The sequence below is a fragment of the Xenopus tropicalis genome, chromosome 7 (genome assembly GCF_000004195.4).
Source record: "Xenopus tropicalis strain Nigerian chromosome 7, UCB_Xtro_10.0, whole genome shotgun sequence".
Taxonomy (NCBI): domain Eukaryota; kingdom Metazoa; phylum Chordata; class Amphibia; order Anura; family Pipidae; genus Xenopus; species Xenopus tropicalis.
The window spans coordinates 70131423-70154507 of NC_030683.2; the positions used below are offsets into that span (position 1 = coordinate 70131423).

Sequence of the window (23085 nt, forward strand, 5' to 3'; positions counted from 1 at the left end):
TTACGATAATGATACGATTAAATCTTTTGCAAATTATCATTGCCCGTGGATGGCATATCGTATGGAAACCCGATCGCCATACAATCGTTTGTCGATATAATCGTTCGTCGCACAATGAGTGAAATCGCCTCGTGTATGGGAAGCTTAAGACTTTGGGCCGGGGAATGAAGGATTTTTCTGAGAGAGGAAGTCAGATACCCAAAGAACATGTTTACAAAAAAGGAGACAAGAAATCCTGTGTTTCTTTTGATAGAGGATAGTGCATTATCTGTTGCAATTATATTTCCACTTATCGGTTAATAGGCAGATTGTCCAATTTCTGTAGTATCTATACTTACACATCTGTAGTTATGCCCATTATCGATTTTATTGAGGGATTATACTTGCTCGTCTTGAGCAGATTGTCAGTTCCTTTCCCACGGTAATTATACTGGCACATATTGGGTTAATATGCTTATCTATTTTAATTAGTGACTATACTGGTTCATCTGGGGTAAATATGCTTGTTATCAATTTGTTTTAGTAAGTATACTAGCATGTCTGAAGTATGTTTTGGTAAAGTGGTATTTAGGGTGTGTTCACAAAGTGCAGGTAGCCAAAATCAGGGTTGCTCATAATTTTTACTCTCTTCTTAAGCTGTCCCTCTAGTTATACAATCCTGTAAGTTGTGAGTGATTTTATGGGCTACATATATAAATTGATTTCCTGCAAACTTGCCACAGGTTGTTTTTGCTCGATGACTTTGCCCCACCTGAAAAATTTCCTGCAGCTTCCTACGGATTGTCAACGTTTTAGAAAACACAGCATGCTAATAACTAGTAGAAAAATACAAAATACAATAAATGCCAGATAGTTAAACACTCTAACATCAATTAGTCCCTTTTACCGTGCTCTATTGATGCTAACATGATTTTGCAAAGCAAAATTAACTTCCTGCTCGTAATAATCACCAACTATATTAGAAATCACGATTCGTTCTTCCAACCTACTTTTTCTACAACACAGCGCAGCCTCCAAACTGTATCCAAGCAACTAGTCGCCAGACAGTCACCGCCCTTCTTCACGTCACACAACGCCACCCCCCTCTGAGCGCGTTGCATTGTGGGACACAAACAAACTGATGAGCTCTACTCCCCTCGTCCCCCACCATTGAGAAGTGGAATATTCCAAGCGCTTGGGCCTGTGCGCTAGGTTTCGTGGGCACACGCAGTCGAAAACGCTGGGGACGGCGTGCACCAAATGCCCAAACAACAGGGGGAAGGAAATCGATGAGCAAGAAAGGAGGTCGCAACAAGGAGGTGCAAGGTAATACAAGTAGTGTTAGATGCGGTTGTTGGTGGCTATTTTCAGAGGCCTACTGTATTTCCCGCTCCCGTGTCTCGGACTGCGAGAGACGCAGTCAGTCGCGCTTTACCTAAAGCGGCGAACCCTATGAAGGCCGTAAAAGTCCGAGACGTAAGGTGAGATGCTAGTAGCCTTTGGGTAATAATAACTGGGCCAGCTTTCCCGCCTGGTCTCTTGAGGTTCCTTTTTGTACAGGTGGGAGGGGTTGAAATGTCTGCCCCCACCCACTTTGTGTCCCGCCGTCTAGGTAGGAATTATCTTCGTGGTGGGGGAAGTGATAGGTTGACGTGGGTGATTGTGATTATTGCTACTGTTGGATATGGCATTGCTACTTTTTAAAGGCCGCTTGTATTAATATGTGTCTAATTCTAAATCTTGTGTTATATTTGGTCTTTTACAACCAGGGCAACAATCATGCCAATTGTGCATGGGAATATTAATATTGTAGGTGTGACATTTTTGTGACAAAAAGTAATTACGTTTCTTTGGGGGGGGGGGGGGGCATATATTGGTTTTACTGTATGTGATAGTAGTAAAGTAAACTTGCAAATCTTATTAATTTTGTTCTATGCAGGGCAATATTTTGTGGGCCCTAGCCACACAATGATTTCTTTATTTTATTAATCCATTATACTTAACATATGCAAACTTTATTATCACACACAAAGTACACTGCTTGGATCTCCCCCACCTGCCAGCTCCAGTGAATTTTACCAGGATAGACTGTTAGCTTTACTATGCTGGGATTGGGGTTTCAATTCAATTATATGCCAAAATACCAGTTACATTGGTATTCAGTCTGTCACAGGATTGGGCTACCTTCAAAACCAGTGTGGCTGGCATTCCTGCAAGGGATGGAACTACACCTTAGTTCCATTATTAAAGACTTTAAAGCAGGGTTCCCCTACCTTTTTAACCTGTGAGCAACATTTAAATATAAGAAAAAGTTGGGGAGCAACACAAGCATGAAAAAAGTTCTTGGGGGTGACCAAAAAAATCTGTTATTTTGTAGCACCTACGTGGATTGGCAAACTAAAGGATGTTCTGTTTGGTAGTACCTATGGTCTTTATGCCTCCAAGTCAGAAATTCAACAAGACCTGCTTTGAGGCCACTGAGAGCAACATCAAAGGGGGTGGTGAGCAACATGCTGCTCGTGAGCCACTGGTTTGGGATCACTGCTCTTTCATTCAGAGAAAGACACATACAAGTGTGTGCAAATTGTTATGCACAAAATAAATGTAAGCCACTATATATTATGTGTATAAACTTTGTTAAAATTGAAATGTTTTTAGGAATATACAGCTTAATAATGTTAGGGGAAATAAGGAATGTAGAACCTGAAAAAGGGCCATTGATACCCAATAAAGGTGGAATTTACATAAGGGTACTTAAGATTTCAGTTAAGTTTTATTAGTACCTGATTACCTGTTATCTAAACATAAACATTATTGCACTGCAGCTAAAGGTCCCCATACACAGGCCGATTATCGGCCCGTGTAGGGGCAGAAACTAGGGGCCTGCCTGACCACGTTATGATCCGCTTGCTTGGCGATGTCTTGGCTTGGCGGTTCTTCTCCCGATATCCCCACCTACGGGTGGGCGATACTGGGAAAATGTAGGCTAATTCGATCGCGTGGCCCTGGGGCCAAACGATCGAATTCTAACGGCGGCAATAGCACAGTCAGTTCAGGGATCGCTTCAACAAGCCGATGCGGTCCCCGATCCGACTGAATCTTTTAACCTGCCTGATCGATATCTGGCCAATTTCAGATATGGCCGTCGTTTTTGCCCCTACATGGGCCGATAAGCTGCCGTATCGGTCCAAGGGACCGATATCGGCAGCTACGATCGGCCTGTGTATGACCACCTTAAGCTGAGGCATGTTAAACAGTCTGAATTTATATATTTAGAGGAGGCATTCACAAACCTAAAATTGGAGTTAAACTAAAATTAAATAAAACATGCAGTAGAACCCCCATTTTACATTTTTCAAGGGACCATGGAAAAAAGATGTAAAATCAGGGTAATGTGTTAAAGACACAAAGGGGCACACTTACTAATCCACGAACGTCCGAATGCGTTTTTTTTGTAATGATCGGTATTTTGCGACTTTTTCGAGCGCTCAATACGAAAGTCGCACAATTCGCGAAAGTCGTACTGGCTATGAAAAAGTCGCGACAATTCACGAAATTTGTAATGGCTATGGAAAAGTGGCGACAATTCGCACAAGTCGTACCGGCTACGAAAAAGTCGCAAAATGTTCGTTTTCCAATCCGAATTTTTCCCATTCGGATTCGTGGATTAGTAAATCAGCCCTAAAATGTAGCTGTTTAAAGGAAATAAATACAGGAACTTTATTTCCCCCCCCCCTCCACCCCAAGAGCATTCAGCACTGACACCCCATTGCTCCATGACACTGACACAGAGACACCTGTTAACATTGACTTAAAAATTTACATCCATAACTCCTAAAACAAAAATCTGTACAAGAGAATCTGCACATTGTACCTTTAATGAAGGACTGGTGTTTCTGCTGCGCAGTCACAAATTCCCCTGTGCTTGTGCAACTCTCGCAATATTTTGTAAGCTCCCAGATAGGTGCGCATGCACAGTGTGTATTATGAGGCGAAAGTGGTGACGCTGACCTTCCCAAGATGGCACCTGCGTTTGCAAGACATGGGGAAAGCTGAAAGTGTCCTTTTCAGCTTAAAATTAAGCAATGTGCTAGGGAGAGGCATGTTTAAAACAGTGCTAAATGCTGGAAATACAATGTAAATCCCGGGAAGCGAGACCATGGGAATGCATACAAATTAGTGGGACCACAACAAAATGGCAGAAAAGGCGGGAAAACGTTAAATCCGGGGATGTAAATTTGGGGTTCTACTGTAGATAATGAATGTAAATTGCAATTATGCTCAGAAATGCACCTTAATTATGTTTTAATAACTTCATTTTTTAGGTTAGATGTAAATTCGGGGTTCTACTGTATGTCAACACCTTATTCAAAAATAGTTTTACTCTAAAACAAAGTGTTTCTGCCAGTATAAAATGAAACTATTCATCTGACCACTTCAAGTCTATAAATAAAATTGATAGTATAAAGCATGTGATATTTAAAATACTGTTTCATATAAATAAAGACTTTTTATCCAAAATGGGTTAGGGTGTGATTTTTTTTTTTTTTTTTAATATTTTTATTTTTTAGATATTAAGTTGCTTGTTACATATAAAAGTTGTATCAGTAGTTACATAATGTAAAGAACATTTTAACGATAGCATGCATTCTCCGTTTTTACTCGTAAGTGTACTGCCTGCCGCCCCTTATGCATATTTTTCCAGTTCCATCAAAGTTATCACTTTTATTAAACATTAGAAACTACTAAAACGGGTTAGGGTGTGTTTTTAACCAGTTTTGCTTCTTCGTTTTAGTAAAATATTTTATTTTTAAATGGCTTTGACTGATAGATATAGGCTGTTTAGGGGTTTAGTTCATGTAGACTGAAGTGTGTTTGTGTAACATTTAAATATGTACACCCTGTAAAGCTAAGAAAACAAACATAGGTTTAGGGTCTAGCTCTTTGGGATGTCTTTCAGAAGGTATAATTTTCGTCAAAATTTCAGCAAAATGTTTTTGCCAGGTTTTGCTGCAAAGAAACACCCATAGACTTCAAAGGCTGCAAAAAATAAAACATTGTGTGGGGAAAATAAGTCTCCCATTGAAATGTGTTTTGTGAATTTTTGCCGCTTAGTGGATTTTTCAGGGAGGGGCCTGAAAAAAGTTGGTACGAAATAAAAAGTAGCAATAACATTAAAATTGTAGTCTCGTAGTTGTAGTTTTTTGGCTAATATACATTAGCATATTAAAAACAGAGGAGTCGCAGTCGTGGAGTTGGAGTCGGAAGTATCAGAAACGGAGGAGTCGGAGAATTTATCTACCGACTCCACAGCCCTGGTAAGGAGGGAGGGGAAAAGTGAGAAGTGCAGTGACATCTACAAAGTACTGAATGGAAAGCTAAAGTTATTGTCTGCCCCGCCTCTATGCCTAAGGTCCTCTTTAACGTGGGGGATTGTGACTTTATTATTGCTATTGTGCTCCTGCACCTTAAGCTGGCCATACATGCACCAATATAACAATGCAAAACATAATTTCGTATAATTTTTTAGACCATGTGTAGGCTCCAAATTATTATCCCGATAATTTTTGTGCCATGGTAATCAGTTGTTTAGTCAAAAAATTTCAGCCAGATAATGATAAAATATGCACATGTATTGTGTATCTGACGATATCCTTGGGGGATCTATAATGCACAATTGGCATCTGCCAACTTTTTCATGCTCAGAACATCCTCCGATTTGTTATTTTTAGGGTTTATCCAACAATTTCAGTCTGAATATTAGTTTTAGATCGTTGTATGTAAATCGCCGGTGGGATGGCATACGCGGCGCCGCGGAAGTTTCCTCTCAAGTTTCCTCTCGCGCCGTGTATGCCATCCCACCAGCAATTTACACACTCACCGGTGGGATGGTATAGTCGCCCGCGACAAATTTCCCTGTCTGCCACAGCCCTAGAGGTGTACACATTCAGATTTTAGTTTTCTTCCGTCAAACGTTCGTTTGGGCAGGCCCGTCGGGAGTGCCGCAGCTACTGTCGGCCCATGTATGGGAACCTTTACCCTATACAGTTGGGATCATGTGCAGTAGGTTTTTTTTTTCTTTACTGGGAAACACTGAAGACAGTTAATTGAAATGCGATATACAGCATTTCATGTTTTGGTTCGCTTCTGGGTACAGTCCTTTTGTTTCATTGGTGAACTTTTTAGGTTAATTGAAGTGATTGTAAGGCAGAGGTTCCCAACCTTTCTTAGGGCTCTGGCACACAGGGAGATTAGTCACCCGTGACAAATCTCCCTATTCGCGGGTGACTAATCTCCCCGGCATATGCGGCGGCGCGATTTCAGTGAAATCGCAGAAGTTGCCTTGAGAGGAAACTTCCGCAATTTCACTGAAATCGCGCCGCTGCTTATGCCCTCCCACCGGCGATTTACATTTTCGCCGGTGGGATGGCATTTCGGGGAGATTAGTCGCGGGCGACTAATCTCCCTGTGTGCCAGAGCCCTTACTTGTGAACCACAGTCAAATGTTAAAAGACTTGGAGAGCAACACAAACATCATAAAAGTTCATAGAGGTGCCAAATAAGGTCTAAGTTTGGCTGTTAGGTAGCCTCTATGCACACTTACGCAAGGCTTTATTCAACCAAAATTGCCACCAAGTCAAAAATAACTACCTGGTTTGGAGCCAACATCCAAGGGGTTGGTGAGCAACATCTTGCTCATGAGCCACTGATTGGGGATCACTGTTATAAGGCCTCCTTTGATCCAGTTGTTGTTTGTGATTTCCCTGTGTCTGCATCTTCAAAGGTAAGACCTAGAGCACATGTGCAGTATTCTAGGTTTGTGGTTTTTGGCTGGTGGAAAAGTACACCTGATCTTGACCAATTTGGCCTGTCATTCAGTTCAGTTCATTTCCTGGCCAAAATCTAGCTGTCACCGCTAGTGGCATATGTATTGCATTCAAATAAATGACAGGCTGATCAACCACAATCAGGCACCTCTATGACTCTTTATTAATAGCCTTTCAGCTTAGCAGCTCTTTAAAAAAGTCATTGAAACTGTTACTCTGAAAAAGAGCTGCTGAACTGAAAGCCTTTTATTAGCAATCTAAAACTGCAGAAACCACTTAAAATAGAAAAGGAATGTAAATCACAAAAGTCCTCAGAGAAGCACTCTAAGTAAGGTTACACCAATTCATTTTTTGGCTAAAATTGTCATTTAAATAACATCAAATTCGCAAAAGCCTTACTTTATTTATAAATCTGCAAATTATATACACGTTGGCATTAAATTGTTGGCTTTGAGTTAATGCTAGTTTAAAGTTGATGCTAAGTTAAGTAAATAGCTTGTGTTAATAGTATCATATTCTGAAAAATAGACAGGTGGAGTTAAACTGGCAAAACTGCATTACTCCCCCATTTTGGAGTAAATATAGCATTTTGGTCTATGGCTGCAAAAAAAGAAAAAGATGCCAAAACAATAAAGGTATAGGAGCTGTTATTCAGAATGCTCTGGACCTGGGGTCTTCTGGCTAAGGGATCTGTCCGTAGTTTGGATCTACATGCTTTAAGGTTTACTAAAAAATCATTTAAACATTAAATAAACCCAATAGGATTGTTTAGCCTCCAATAAGGCTTAATTATATCTTAGTTTGGATTAAGTACAAGGTACTGTTTTATTACAGAGAAAAAGGAAATAATTTCTAAAAATTAGAATAATTTGTTAAAAATGAAGTCTATGGGAGATGGGCTTTCCATAATTTGGAACTTTCTGGATAATGGGTTTCCGGATAACGGATCACATACCTGTACAACAATTAACAACAAATTGTCTAAGCTCCACTTCTGTGAATTTTCAGTTGGGTGTTCAAAATAGCCTGGATGCTAGTAAGAAAAAGAAAGTTACATGGCTCTACCTCCTATTAGCTCAACCTAAATTCTCATTGATAAATGGTCCATTACAGTATAAATGCCTTATGTTGTAAACACCAACTGTTGCATTTTTCAGGAACAGGACAGATTTAGGAGGGCAGTGTGTGGGCAGATCTAAGTAATTTTTTGTAAATGAAGGGAATCTGTTGCATAAATGAAAAGTTAATAAAAGCTTCATCTGGCTGAAATAAGAAACTTTTTAAAATCTCTGCCGACCTATGTGTGCCATACTCTGACTACCTGTGTGTACTATACTCTGCATGTGTGTGCCATACTCTGCATGTGTGTTCCATACTCTGCCTGCCCTATGCTGCCTATGGGAGGGGAACTTGGTGGGGATTTGTTCTGGGAGTTTAGCATTAAAAAATATTTGCTAAAATTAGAGGGTCCCTAAGGTTTTGGAGGTTGCTATTCTAGTCACAGGGGAGGAAGTAAGGGTATGACTTAACTTTTTTACACATGAGTGATGGTTGATATAGCTGCAGTGAGCACCAACCACTTATTTTATTGTTGTGCTACCACCATTAATGTGGGTATGGTCTTAAAGGCTCTTGTGACAACATGGGTGTGGTTTTAAAAAGGTGGAGTGGCCAAAACTGGATTCGGCCCTTGGCTGAGGGAGTTACCTCTTCCTCTTGTGATCCAGCGTCCACAGTACACAAACTGTACTACATATGCTGCAGTGGCGTTCCGATTTGGTTGAAGACACAGCTTTGCCCTGATGAGCAAAATTTGATCAGGTGTAAGGGCACAGACACACGTGGTAACAACAAATATGCTCAGCAAGATTAGTCGCAGTAAATTAAGGTGCCCATACACATGAAGATATGCTCGCTTGGCGAGGTCGCCAAGCGAGCGGATCTTCTCTCGATATCCCTACCTACGGGTGGGCGATATCGGGGGGAACATGTAGGCTAATTTGGTTGTTTGGCCCTGGGGCCAAATGGTCAAATTATAATGGCAGCAATGGGCCAGTCGGTTCGGGGACCACATTAACGAGCCGATGCAGTCCTCGATCCGACTAAATCTTTTAACAAGCCGGATCGATATCTGGGCAATTTCAGGCCAGATATTGGTCGGGCATGCCCCTCGTTCCTGCCCCTACACGGGCCGATAAGCTGCCGAATCGGTCCAAGGGACCAATATCGGCAGCCACAATCGGCCCGTGTATGGCCACCTTTACACTTACTCAATGACTCACCCCATGTGACTTTGCCCTAAAGGTTATTCTGTACTGTACACGTTCTAGATGTGTACAGTACAATTGTAATTGAGGACAACAATGTAAAATATTGTGCTTTTGCTATTCTTTCTCTTTTACCGAAGGTAAAATGTTCACAGTGTTAACGCTTACTTTTCACCGATAGCTTCACACTGAGCATACCTTTAGTGCCCCAACAAAACTCAGATTAATATTTATGGAGAGATAGCAAAAGACCTCTGAAGAATTTAGTCACCATGGATACCAAACTAGGGCACACAGGGTGGGCCAAGTATTCCTCATATGCTGTCAAATACTGTGTTCACCATGGCACTGTTTAAACAATGAGTCAGCCTTCCTAGATTCCTAGAACCAATTAATTTTAATCATAGTTGATACTTAGGTGAGATCTGTTGTCATGTTGAGTATAACTGTAAGATGTAAAACTAAAATGTAGTACATTATAAACAGTAAAGAATTTCTAAATTTAAAAAATCTCATTGCAATATAACGTTTTTAGTTACTACTTTGACTTTCTCAGCATATCACAAAAAAAATTAATAAAAGAATGGCTTTTTTTGTCACTGAATTGCTGTTAATGTTTTGCAAAACTGCACAGGTATGTCACATTTATGTGACTAAGGAGGAGAAAACCCATGCAAGCAAAAGTTTGTTAGCACTGTGATAGGTTGATAGATTTTTTTTAGATTTTTTTTTTTTTTTTTAACTTAAGCTGCCCATAAACTGAAAGATATGCTTGTTTGGTGATTTTGCCAAATGAGCAAATATTTCCCCAATATACTATCTCCACGATATCGGATTAATCTGATTGTTTGGTCTGAGGGCCAATGGATCATTGAGGGAATGCAGGTCATCGGTGAGGGCCGCATCAACAAACCAATGCACTCCTCGCCCCAATGGAATTTTTCTAATATGGGCAATTTCACCCAGATATCGGTCAGCCAGGCTCGTATGAGGGCCTCATATAGGGCCAATAATCTGCCAACTCTATCTGTTGGCAGCTTCTATCGGCCCATGTATGGCCACTTTTAGACTCTTTTTACTAGCTGATTCTTTAATTTCCGATTTAAACTCTGATTTTTTTTTTTGTTTTTCAGACTGAGTGCTGCTGTATTCTGTTTTGAAAAGTGATTCAGCTGCAAGTCAGAATGGGTGTGAAGACATTTACTCACAATTCTCCTGGACACAGCCAAGAAATGCTGGGAAAGCTGAACATGTTGCGTAATGATGGACATTTTTGTGACATCACTATTCGTGTGCAGGATAAAATCTTTCGTGCACACAAAGTGGTCTTGGCAGCATGTAGTGAGTTTTTCCGAACCAAGCTTGTTGGTCAGGCAGAGGACAGTAGCCAGTGTGTTCTTGACTTGCATCATGTCACTGTAACAGGCTTTACCCCACTCTTGGAATATGCGTACACTGCAACATTATCTATCAATACCGAAAATATTATTGATGTATTAGCTGCTGCAAGTTACATGCAGATGTTCAGTGTTGCAAGCACATGTTCAGAGTTCATGAAGTCCAGTATTTTATGGAACACACAACAAGAAAAGATTCTTGACACAGGACAGGAAAACCCTGTTAACTGCAATAATTTTAGGGATGGTAGCCTTTCACCTGTCTCTTCAGAATGCAGTGTTGTGGAGAGAACAATTCCCATCTGTCGAGAATCCAGACGCAAGCGAAAAAGTTACATTGTTATGTCACCTGAAAGTCCACTGAAATGCAATACACAAACAAGCTCTCCACAAGTTTTAAACCCTACACCTTCCTATGCAGAGGCAAGGAATCAATCAGTAGACTCTTCGCATGCTTTTCCTTGGACTTTCCCCTTTGGCATTGATCGAAGGATACAGTCTGAAAAAGTAAAGCAAATTGAGTCCAGAACATTGGAACTACCTGGACCATCTGAAGTTGCTAGGAGGGTAACAGATTATGTTGCCTGCGAAAGCACTAAAGTAAGTTCTCCCTTGGTAATGGAGGATGATGTTAGAGTCAAAGTTGAAAGGTTAAGTGATGAAGAGGTGCATGAAGAGGTGTCTCAGCCTGTGAGTGCATCTCAAAGCTCGATGAGTGACCAGCAGACTGTCCCTGGAAGTGAGCAAGTTCAGGAGGACTTGTTAATCAGCCCACAGTCGTCTTCCATAGGTAAGAAATGTAAAAATGTTGTTTCTTTATGCACTGTTTACATGCTGTAGAAACAACTTTGTACAGGCTGCAACAGGGCCCTACATTTACTGCCTGCCCTATGCCAGACAGTAAGGATTGGACTACCTTGCCAAAAATACACTTAGGGGCTGATTTACTAAGACACAAATTTGAATCCGAATTGGAAAAATTCCGATTGGAAAACGAACATTTTGCGCCTTTTTCGCATTTTTTGCGATTTTTTTCGGCGCCTTTACGACTTTTCGGAAATTGTCGCAACTTTTTCGTTACCAATACGATTTTCGCAAAAAAACTCGAGTTTTCCGTAGCCATTACGATTCGCTCGTATCTTGTCGCGACTTTTTCGGATTGAGCGCTTGTAAGCGGCGGCCGAAACTTTCAGACTTAGCATGATTTTGGAAGCCTCCCATAGGACTCAATGGCACCCTGCAGCTCCAACCTGGCCCAAGAAAAGTCACCATACTGAAGCTTGAATGAATCCGAACTCTACGAAAAAATCGCAACATTTTGCGCAACTTTCGGAATGGCTACGAAAAAGGCGCAACTTTTCACGCAAGTTTTAACGCTACGAAAAAATCGCCAGATTTTACGCAACATTCGGATGGCAACGAAAAAGTCGCGATAATTTTCCGAAAAAATCGCCAAATACCGATCATTACGAAAAAAACGCAATCGGACGCATTCGGCCAGGTTTGTGAGTAAGTAAATGGGCCCCTTAGTATATAACATTGTTTTTCTAATCCAGTGCTCAGTTCAAACCCTGTTTTGGGGCTGTTTGCGAAGGGCGTGGAGCAAAGCGCAAATAATGTCATTATCTGCCAGGTTTTTTGTGCTTTACAAGCTATCGTGCACATCTGTGAATTTTCACAGGTCCAAAATGAAGCCAAGACTTGCATTTTCTCAATAAATGTATTACTGTCTACAATCAGAAACACTGTATTCATAAGTGACTGGTGGTAGAAGCAAGTGTCAAGTGCCTTTTTAATGCCGCACTTGCATCTTGGCTAATAGTAAATAACCTTTTGTAAAACGTAGCAACATTTTTGTAAAACAGTTTGTACAGAACAAGTATTTTACTGAATGATTCTCCAGAGATATCTGGAGGTGACACAATGTTTTGCATTGTGTCACCTCTAGAAGGAAGATGTGCTTAATGAGTTCCCCACAACTGACTTTAAATTAAATGTAAACATCTAAACTGCAATTAAAATATACTTCTGTGACTTACAGTAGCATATATATAATGGCCCAAATTGTTGGCACCCCAGAAATTTTTCCAGAAAATCAAGTATTTCTCACAGAAAAGTATTGCAGTAACACATGTTTTGCTATACACATGTTTATTGGAACAGAACAAAAAAAAGGGAGGGAAAAAAGCATATTGGACATAATGCCACACAAAACTCCAAAAAATGGGCTGGACAAAATTATTGGCACCCTTAACTTAATATTTGGTTGCACACCCTTTGGAAAAAATAACTGAAATCAGTTGCTTCCTATAACCATCAATAAGCTTCTTATGCCTCTCACCAGGAATTTTGGACCACTCTTCCTTTGCAAACTGCTCCAGGTCTCTCTTATTGGAAGGGGGCCTTTTCCCAACAGCAATTTTAAGATCTCTCCACAGATTAGATCTGGACTCATTGCTGGCCACTTCAGAACTCTCCAGTGCATTGTTGCCATCCATTTCTGGGTGCTTTTTTACGTATGTTTTGGGTCATTGTCCTGCTGGAAAACCCAAGATCTCGGACGCAAACCCAGCTTTCTGACACTGGACTCTACAGTGCGACCCAAAATCCTTTGGTAATCCTCAGATTGCATGATGCCTTGCACACATTCAAGGCACCCAGTGCCAGAGGCAGCAAAACAACCCCAAAACATCATTGAACCTCCACCATATTTTATTCTAGGTACTGTGTTTTTGCAATTTTTTCGTACTTTGCGACAAAATTTGCGCAACAAAATCCTATTGTTGCGCCTAGTACGAAATTTTCGGATTCATTTAAGCTTCGTTATTGTGACTTTCCTTGGGCCAGGTTGGAGCTGCAGAGTGCCATTGATTCCTATGGGAGGTTTCCAAAATCATGCACAGAAGGATCAAAGTCGGAAAGGTTTTCCTGCATTTTACGATCGTTCAATTCAAAATTTTGTGATTTTCGGATTGCCAATACGATTTTTTCGTGACTAATACGATTTTTTCGTAAGCATATTCTTGATATTTGCGATCTTCAGAAATTTTCGTATCCAATCCGAATTTATCCCATTCGGGATTCGAACTCTTGTTTTCATGAATGTGCCCCTAAGTGAACTTCTCTCCTTTTCATCTGCTTTTATCTGCCCACACCTGTTATTTCCCCTAGGTGAGTTTAAAGGAGCGTCACATGTTTGAAACAATCTTATTTATGCACAATTTTGAAAGGGTGCCAATAATTGTCCAGCCCATTTTGGAGTACATTTGCTGTTTATTTGTCAGAATAAACAAATTTAAGGGGGTTCTTTTGCGCTTTTGTGGCAGTGTGTTTCAGGCTACTCATAGGTCTTCATAAATTGCTTACACCTATGTTTTTTTGCACAGCACTTTTAGAATTTCACACCGGCAATATACTTTGTTTAAAAATTCACAAAGCCAGTGGCTAGCGGCCACCATTCCAAAAGGCCAAGTTAGCTTTTCGGGGTGTAATCTGTTTTCACTGCCTTTTTCTGCTTAAGGCATTGCTTTTCCTGAATTGTGGGATTTTTAGCACTCTGACCACCATGGTAGTCTGCTGGAGCAACACGGAGCAGATAAAACATACATTTTTAAGAAGCTTTGTTCTTAAATCACTCCTAGCAGTATTAAATTAAAATGTGTACAATCCTTATCCACGCTTTAAACCAGTTATCAATGTTAAAGTGAATTTACTACAGTCAAGAAACCATGTGAGAAGAGAGAAAAAAGTATTTTTTATATCTATTCAATTATAATTCATATACCACGTGCTCTTTTCAGCTGCCTTCCTCTATCAAATCCTTAAAGTGCTTCCAATATTCTCCCCTAAGAGTTGGCGCTCAGAAACCACCACTTGTGATAAAATCAATCAATTTATTTAAAATCAGAGTACAAAGTTAAATTTTTTTTTTTTTTTAAACAGTATTATGTAGTTCATCCAAGAAAATATGTGGGATTAGCATATTACATAGGACAGTGTGTTCAAATTTTGATTTATCAGTAGTACAGATTTATATAAAAAGATCTCTAATACAGATAAATAAATATACCTAAACTAAGGTATATTTATTTATCTGTATTAGAGATCTTTTTATATAAATCTGTACTATTGATAAATCAAAATTTGAACACACTGTCCTATGTAATAGGCTAATCACACATTTTCTTGGATGAACTACATAATACTGTAATACTGTAATAAAAAAAATGTAACTTTGTACTCTGATTTTAAATAAATTGATTGATTTTATCACAAGTGGTGGTTTCTGAGCGCCAACTCTTAGGGGGAGAATACAGTATTAAATTAAGTCATTTGGGTAAAAGATTTTTCTTTTGTATTGGTAGCCCTGTTCCTGATTGTAGGTCTAAAGTTTGTGATATAACCTGAGAAAAAGATTTATGTGGTTTTGCTAGGAATTAATTTCTGCGCAAAAAATTACAAAAGTATTTTTGTATTTTTTTTTTTTTCCAACCAAACCATAATTTACAATATTAGAATTTACTCATTACAATATAAAACAATGTATTGTTTACTACAACATAGTAACATAGTAATGCTTTGTTACATAGTAACATAGTAAGTTGGGTTGAAAAAAGACATACGTCCATAACGTTCAACCATAATGACTATATCTAACCTGCCTAACTGCTAGTTGATCCAGAGGAAGGCAAAAAACCCCATCTGAAGCCTCTCTAATTTGCCGCAGAGGGGAAAAAATTCCTTCCTGACTCCAAGATGGCAATCGGACCAGTCCCTGGATCAACTTGTACTAAGAGCTATCTCCCATAACCCTGTATTCCCTCACTTGCTAAGAATCCATCCAGCCCCTTAAAGTTATATAATGGATCAGCCTGTACAACTGATTCAGGGAGGGAATTCCAGAACTTCGCAGCTCTCACAGTAAAAAATCCTTTCCGAATATTTAAATGGAACCTCCCTTCTAAACGGAGTGGGTGCCCTCGTGTCCGTTGGAAGGACCTACTGGTAAATAAAACATTAGAGAGGTTATTATATGATCCCCTTATATATTTATACATAGTTATCATGTCACCTCTTAAGCGCCTCTTCTCCAGTGTAAACAGACCCAACTTTATTATCTACAAGGACTCCAAGGTCCTTCTCCATTATGGATTTGCCTAGTGCAGTCCCATGAAGGGTATAAGTGGCTTGCATATTTTTACATCCCAGGTGCATGACCTTACATTTATCCACATTAAATCTCATCTGCCACTTAGCCGTCCAGATTGCCAGTTGGTCAAGATCCTGCTGCAAGGATGCCACATCCTGGATAGAATTGACTGGTCTGCAGAGTTTTGTGTCATCTGCAAACACTGATACATTACTTATAATACCCTCCCCCAAGTCATTTATGAACAAATTAAACAAAAGTGGACCCAGTACAGAACCCTGAGGGACCCCACTGAGAACCTTATTCCAAGTAGAGAATGTACCATTAACAACCACTCTCTGTACCCGACCCTGTAGCCAGTTTTCTATCCATGTGCAAACGACTTCACTAAGACCAATAGACCTTAGCTTAGAAAGCAGTGGTTTGTGGGGAACGGTATCAAATGCTTTGGCAAAATCCAAATAAATTATATCTACTGCATCCCCACTGTCCAGCTTCTTAAGGTGGCCGTACACGGGCCGACTATAGCTGCCGATATCGGTCCCTTGGACCGATTCGGCAGCTAATCGGCCCGTGTATGGGGAGAGCAGATCGGCCTGGCCAACCGATATCTGGCCTGAAATTGGCCAGATCTCGATCGGCCAGGTTAGAAAATCTGGTCGGATCGGGGACCGCATCGGCTCGTTGATGCGGTCCCCGATCCGACTGCCCCATTGCCGCCCACATAATCCGATCGTCTGGCCCCAGGGCCAAACGATCGGATTATTTTTTTTTTTACCTAAATGGTCCCCGATATCGCCCACCCATAGGTGGGGATATCGGGGGAAGATCCGCTCGCTTGGCGACATCGCCAAGCGAGCGGATCTGCTCGTGTATGGCCACCTTTACTTACCTCATCATAAAAAGCAATTAAATTGGTCTGACATGACCTGTCCTTCATAAAGCCATGCTGATTACTGCTCATAATGGCATTCTCCAGTACATAATTTTGTATGTGATCCCTTAACAAGCTTTCAAATAACTTGCCCACCACGGATGTCAAACTTACAGGCCTATAATTGCCAGGATGAGATCTTACTCCCTTCTTAAATATAGGAATGACATTCGCCTTCTTCCAATCCCTAGGTAGCATACCTGATGAAAGCGAGTCTAAGAATATCAGAAACAAGGGCCATCATATCCTGTGTCAACCACTGTGTAGTTGGAGCTGAGGCAACAGCGCAGCTATTGGGTGGGACTTGGCACTCTGGCTCCTCTACTGTATACACAGAAGAAAAGAACTGGTTAAAGGAACAGTAACACCAAAAAACAAAAGAGCTTTAAAGTAATACAAATATAATGCACTGTTGCCCTGCACTGGTAAAACTGGTGTGTTTGCTACAGTAACACTACTATAATTTATATAATAAGCTGCTGTGTAGCCATGGGGGCAGCCATACAAGCTGGAAAAAAGGAGAAAAGGCACAGGTTACATAGCAGATAACAGATAAGCTCTGTAGAATACAATAGTGTTTTATCTGCTATGTGCCTGTGCTTTTTCTCCTTTGAATGGCTGCCCCCATGGCTACATAGCAGCTTATTTATATAAATTATAGTAGACTTTCTGAAGTAAACACACAACTTTTACCAGTGCAGGGCAGCAGCACATTATATTTTAGTTACTTTTATACACTTTCATTTTTTGGTGTTACTGTTCCTTTAAGCACATCTGCCTTTTCTGTATCCGCTGTAACCATATTGTTACTAAAACTCAATGGGGCCACACACCCTTAACCTGCATCTTTTTACTATTAATATACTTAAAAAACTTTTTGGGGTTAGTCTTGGCCTCTGCTGCGATGCGCTCCTCATTTTCTATCTTTGCCTTCCGGATTGCTGTGTTACAACACTTGTAAGGGCTCTGGCACATGGGGAGATTAGTCGGCCGCGACAAAACTCCCTGTTCGTGGGCGACTAATCTACCCGAATTGCCATCTTCGAAAGGAAACTTGCGCGATTTCAGTGAAATCGCGATGCCGTGTATGCCATCCCACCCGCGATTTACATTTTCGCCGGTGGGGTCGCATTTCGGGGAGATTAGTCGCCCGAGACACAGGATATCCTCTTTAGTATTTGCTTTTAATCCCTGCTTAACGAACAGACACACTCCTCCTCTTTTTCTATTGCCCCTGTCCCTCCAAAACAATGTATAACCCCCAATATTAACTGCCCAACAGCTAATCTTCTGTGATAAATATTAATAAAAAGGATTCATAATCCTAAACTACAGCTCATTATGCTCCTGTTGACCTTTAAGACCCTGCTTTGCCTCCTTTTAACTTTTTTTTTTCTTAAAGGTACAGTAACACCAAAAAAATGAAAGTGTATAAAAGTAACTAAAATATAATGTGGTGCTGCCCTGCACTGGTAAAAGTTGTGTGTTTATTTCAGAAAGTCTACTATAATTTATATAAATAAGCTGCTATGTAGCCATGGAGGCAGCCATTCAAAGGAGAAAAGACACAGGTAACTTAGCAGATAACAGACAAACCCCCATTATATGGGGCTTATCTACTAGTTATCTGCTATGTAACCTGTGCCTTTTCTCCTTTTTTCCAGCTTGAATGGCTGCCCCCATGGCTACCCAGCAGCTTATTATATAAATTATAGTAGTGTTACAGTAGCAAACACACCAGTTTTACCAGTGCAGGGCAACAGTGCATTATATTTTTATTACTTTAAAGCTCTTTCATTTTTTGGAGTTACTGTTCCTTTAAAGTAAAACTCAAATTCCCCCCCCCCCCGCACCATCACCTGGTTAGCTGATCTTTGACCACATTAATGTCTTTCTTGAAATGTTATGTTCCTCCAGCTTGAATGCATATGGCATGGTTTTGCTGATGCGTAAGCAAGGAAATCGCATTCATAAGTAGTGAACAGTTTGTATTCTGTGTTTTAATATCACATTATTATCCTATTGTTAAGGAATGTTCAGCTATTTTTAAGCTGTTTTGCCTAGCAAGGCAAAATGCCCTGTTTCATTTCTTAAATGACTTTCACTAATTCCCAGTGAAGTAATCAAATACTTTCCATTTGTCTCATCTATGTCATACTCAGTCAGGAAGCTAGAGTTTATGGCATGTGTTACGAATTTGTTTGTAACACATTCATGTAACTAGTTCTGATATCCAAAAACAAAAGCTTGCAATTTGAAATAAGAATGCGTGTAGTAGTGGAAAAATTCCCATATTTTTCTAAGTTATGCTTTAGTTTCTTATAGCAGGAATGTCAACGTGTTAGTGTAATGTTCCCCAGCTAAATTAAGTTAATATGACATGCAGAATGAAGTAGCCAAAATGATTATATTTATACCCCACCAAAAAACTGAATTCTAGTTCTAGTAAACCTACAACGGCCACAGATGTAGAAATACATTTAGGGGCTGATTCAATGATGTACAAATCGGAATCACGATATCTGATCATTTCTGATGATCGCAAATGTCAAGAAAATTATTTTCGTATGAATATGAAAATTTTGTACTTACGATCCGTAAGTTTATAAAATTTTCGTATCTCCCTGTTCGTGGGCGACTAATCTCCCCGGATTGCCATCCCACCGGCGAAAATGTAAATCGCCGGTGGGATGGCATACGCAAGTTTCCTCTCAAGGCATGCCATCCCACCGGCGATTTACATTTTCGCCGGTCGGATGGCAATCCGGGGAGATTAGTCACCCGCGAACAGGGAGATTTGTCGCGGGCGACTAATCTCCCCGTGTGCCAGAGCCCTAAGAGGGCACATATGTAATTATTGGGGCATATAAGGAAGTCACCCCAAATAGAAATAAAAAAAGATTACATATTGTTTTCAAGCACATTATTCGACAACAGTCTCTCTTAATTAAAGTTAATTACAGGGATTCTTTCCCAATATTACCATCCCCACTTAACATAAACGAAGTCAAATGTTACTTAATACAAAATACGGTACATTTCTGGTCTGCTTCTGCAGAATGTAGGCTGCAGTCATCCAGATACGTATTAGACTATCCCTGGCTGCATACTTTTCTGCTGTCACTTGACAGAGCTCAGTGCAAAACAGTCTTGTTGTTATATTCTTCTCCTGGAGGGCACATATTCAAGCAAGAGTAAATTAAGCCTAAGGAGCTTGGCACTGCACCAGCTAATGTCTGATGAAGCTTTAAACTGAATTTTTTTGGTCAGATGACCAAAAGTATTCTGTAGTGGCTACATGAGAGACGACTTGTGATGCATAATGCAGTTCCTGACAGAAAGCAACATTTGCTTATATAGAAATAGACAGAAACATTATCATGTATGTTCTACATTTTTTATTTTTATTCAAACTTTTGTAGCTATCACGGTTTATTATTTGAAACAACATGTTCACAGTCACAGACCACTACTCCAAATGGTTTAGAATCCAGTGGGCTTCTTTTATTGAACCATTACACTGTGCGTCCGATGTCCATAAATATTTGGTTACTGAAAAGTTATTGTTATTTTAGCTATAAAGTTATATAATGTGGCTGAAAGACTATGTTTATATTAGTCCCTTCCTTTTTAAGGGACCAAAAGTGGTGAAAAATGTGGTATAAAAGTGGAATATTGACTGACCAACTGTTCCATGGCCAGGTGTGGGCATTTCCCTCATAATTTCCGCAGTTTATAGGTCTGGAGTTGATTCCAAGTGAAGAATTTGCATTTAGAATCTGTTGCTGTAAACTTTCAATATGAGTTACAAAGATCTGTCACTGTAAGTAGTAAAGTAGGCCATCATTAGGATGAAGAAAAGAAAACCACTTTAAAAACATAGCATAAACATAGGGGTCAAATTAAATTTTAGTAAACAAATACAAAAGAACAAACACACTAGTGAGCTCAAGAACAACTGTGCTAGATAACTGAAAAATTATTTCCTTGGAAAAGAAAACCCATTCACAACTTCTTACCAATTTCTGAACACATCCCAGAAGGCAGGGTATTATTTGCAGAGTCTACAACTAATAGAACATTTCATGGAAATAAACCCAGATGGTTGTAAGCCCAAAGAATAGGAAGGCCAGAATAGCTAGCTCAGTTCTGGATCAATATTTTTGGACATATTAACAAAGATTAGCATGTTTTAGAATACTGGGAAAATAAGAGTATGGAGAATGGAAGGAAAGGCTTATGATCTTAAGCATACCACATCATGTTAAACATGGTGGAGGCATGGACATGTATGGCTGCCAGTGAAATTGGGTTACTGTGGATTATTGGTTAAATGACTCCTGACAGAAGCAACAGGATTAATTCCAAGGTGTATAAATGAATTATAAATGCTTAGATTTTGCCAAATTCTGCAAAACAGCGTTTCACATTAGAGAGACAGTGACCCAACATATACATGAATAACATATACAGCGAAAGAGCTTTTGAAGGCAAAGAAGTAGAATATACTTTAAAGGCCCAGTCAGTCACATGATCACTATTAAACATGCATTTCAATTGCTAAAAAACAAAACTGAAGGCAGAAATACCAACAAATAAGTCACAGCTGAAAACAGCTGTGGTGAAGGCCTGGCAAAGCATCACTAGAAAGGAAATGCAGCAATTAGTGATGCTTATGGGTTCCAGACTTCAGGCAGTCATTGACTGCAGGGGATATTCAACAAGTATTGAAAATGAACATTATATATTTGTAGTTGTGTTTGTCAAATTAATTTTGAGCCCCTGGAAATGGGGGAATTGCTAAACAACTTCTATGATTTTGTTAAACCACTTAAATTAAAGCTAAAGGTCTACCTTTAATTACATCTTGTGTGGTTCATTTTAAATTCATTGTGGTGGTATATTGAGCCAAAATGATAAAGATTGTGTCACTGTCCAAATATTTATGGCCCTCACTTGACCTTAAGCTCACTTTGAAAAAGAGGTATTCGCCTTTTGTGAATGTTATGTGGTCTTTTTATATTCCAGTGCTTGGCTGCATTTAAAGGGTACCTGTCACTCTAAAAAAAAAAAATTCAAATTTACTTCCATCATGTTAGTTGAGCAAAATAAACTTAACTTACACTATTTAAATAAAATAAATATTGTTTCCTATAGTCTTGGAATTACACAGTCACAGTAAGCAGACAGGCACCATTTTGTGGACACTGTTAGTAAGTCGAGCTTTACACCATGCCTAAGTTTTGATAATGTGATAAAATGGAGGACCAGATATAAAGGCCCATGCACTGGCTACACAGTTAGATGCTGAGGAGAGAGGGGAAAGTCTGGAGATCAGTGACATCTAGGAAGTGCTGAATGGAAAGCTAAAGTTATTGTCTGCCCCACCTCTATGCCTAAGGCATAGAGGCGGGGCAGGCAATTTATGATTGACAGCTGGGATTTTTAAATGCCTTTATAATGGGTATGGATGTGTTAAGAAAAAAAGGAATCTGGGTTTCATATTTAATGTGAAAAGGGCTTTTATCATACAGCTTTTTATGTCCAGGTGACAGGTTCCCTTTAATTTAATATAGTTTTTCAGCACATCAATAAGAGCATCAGTTGAGATTTAAACAATACTAAAATGGCTCCCTTTACTTGTAAATTATGTGCTGGCAAAGAAAGACTTCCAGTGGTCAACAAGAGCTTTAAAGAGATACTGAATGAATTACATACAAAACCAGCCCTAACAGTGAAAAAAGATCAACATGACCCATAGGTAACTTTTTATGTAGATTCATAAGTTAGTTTTTTGTGTCAGTATTAGTGCTGGGCGGTATGACCAAAAATTTATATCACGGTATTTTTCAAAATTATATCGGTATCACGGTATTTGACGGTATTTTTTTTTCCCCATGCATGATTAGGTGACCACCCCAAACCCCCCCGCCACCCCAAACACCCCCCCATCCGCACATTTTAACATGAAAATTCTCAAGGCTACCGTTTTGACCTGAAATCTGCCCATGTCCCTATGGCTATGTAGCAGCTTATTTATATAAACTACTTTTTTAGTGTTCTGAAGCAATTAAGCAGTTTTTACAAGTGCAAAATAACAGTCCATTATATTGAAATGTATATAAAATTGTTTTGTTTGGTGTTCTTAGTTCTATAAGCTAAACAGTGGTAAAATGATACATTATATTATTTTCAATGATCTGATTAGTTTAATCTATTTCCTTTTTAATAATTTTAAAATTGTACTATAGTATGGATATTTGTAAAGCAGAGAAAGCATTGTTGATAGACTTGTCTCATACCTTAATTCAGGTTCTATTGATGAAGGTGTCAGTGAGGGGCTGCCCACACTCCAGAGTACCGCCAGCACCAGTGTTCATGCAGATGACGATGACAGGTATATGTTTCCTCTGAATGTTTTCTTATCAAATATGTTTAATATGTATTATGCATATGTAAAAATGAACTTAATCTGTTAAATGGGCAGAAAGAACTAGTAAAAAAGTCTATAGTAAAAGTTCTTGTTTCATGT

General features: G+C 39.5%; 1 protein-coding gene across 4 annotated transcripts in view; it reads left to right on the forward strand.

Moving 5' to 3' along the window:
- Positions 1–1035: 1035 nt before the first annotated feature.
- The window catches only part of zbtb44 (zinc finger and BTB domain containing 44), a 39445-nt gene continuing 17395 nt past the window's right edge, over positions 1036–23085 (forward strand). Inside the window, exons 1-3 of one of the 4 annotated variants that reach the window (XM_012966742.3) lie at positions 1036–1305; positions 10207–11260; positions 22866–22950. In XM_012966742.3, coding sequence (XP_012822196.1) covers positions 10258–11260; positions 22866–22950 — 1088 coding nt within the window. In that variant the 5' untranslated portion in view covers positions 1036–1305; positions 10207–10257. 4 annotated transcript variants of the gene reach the window in all.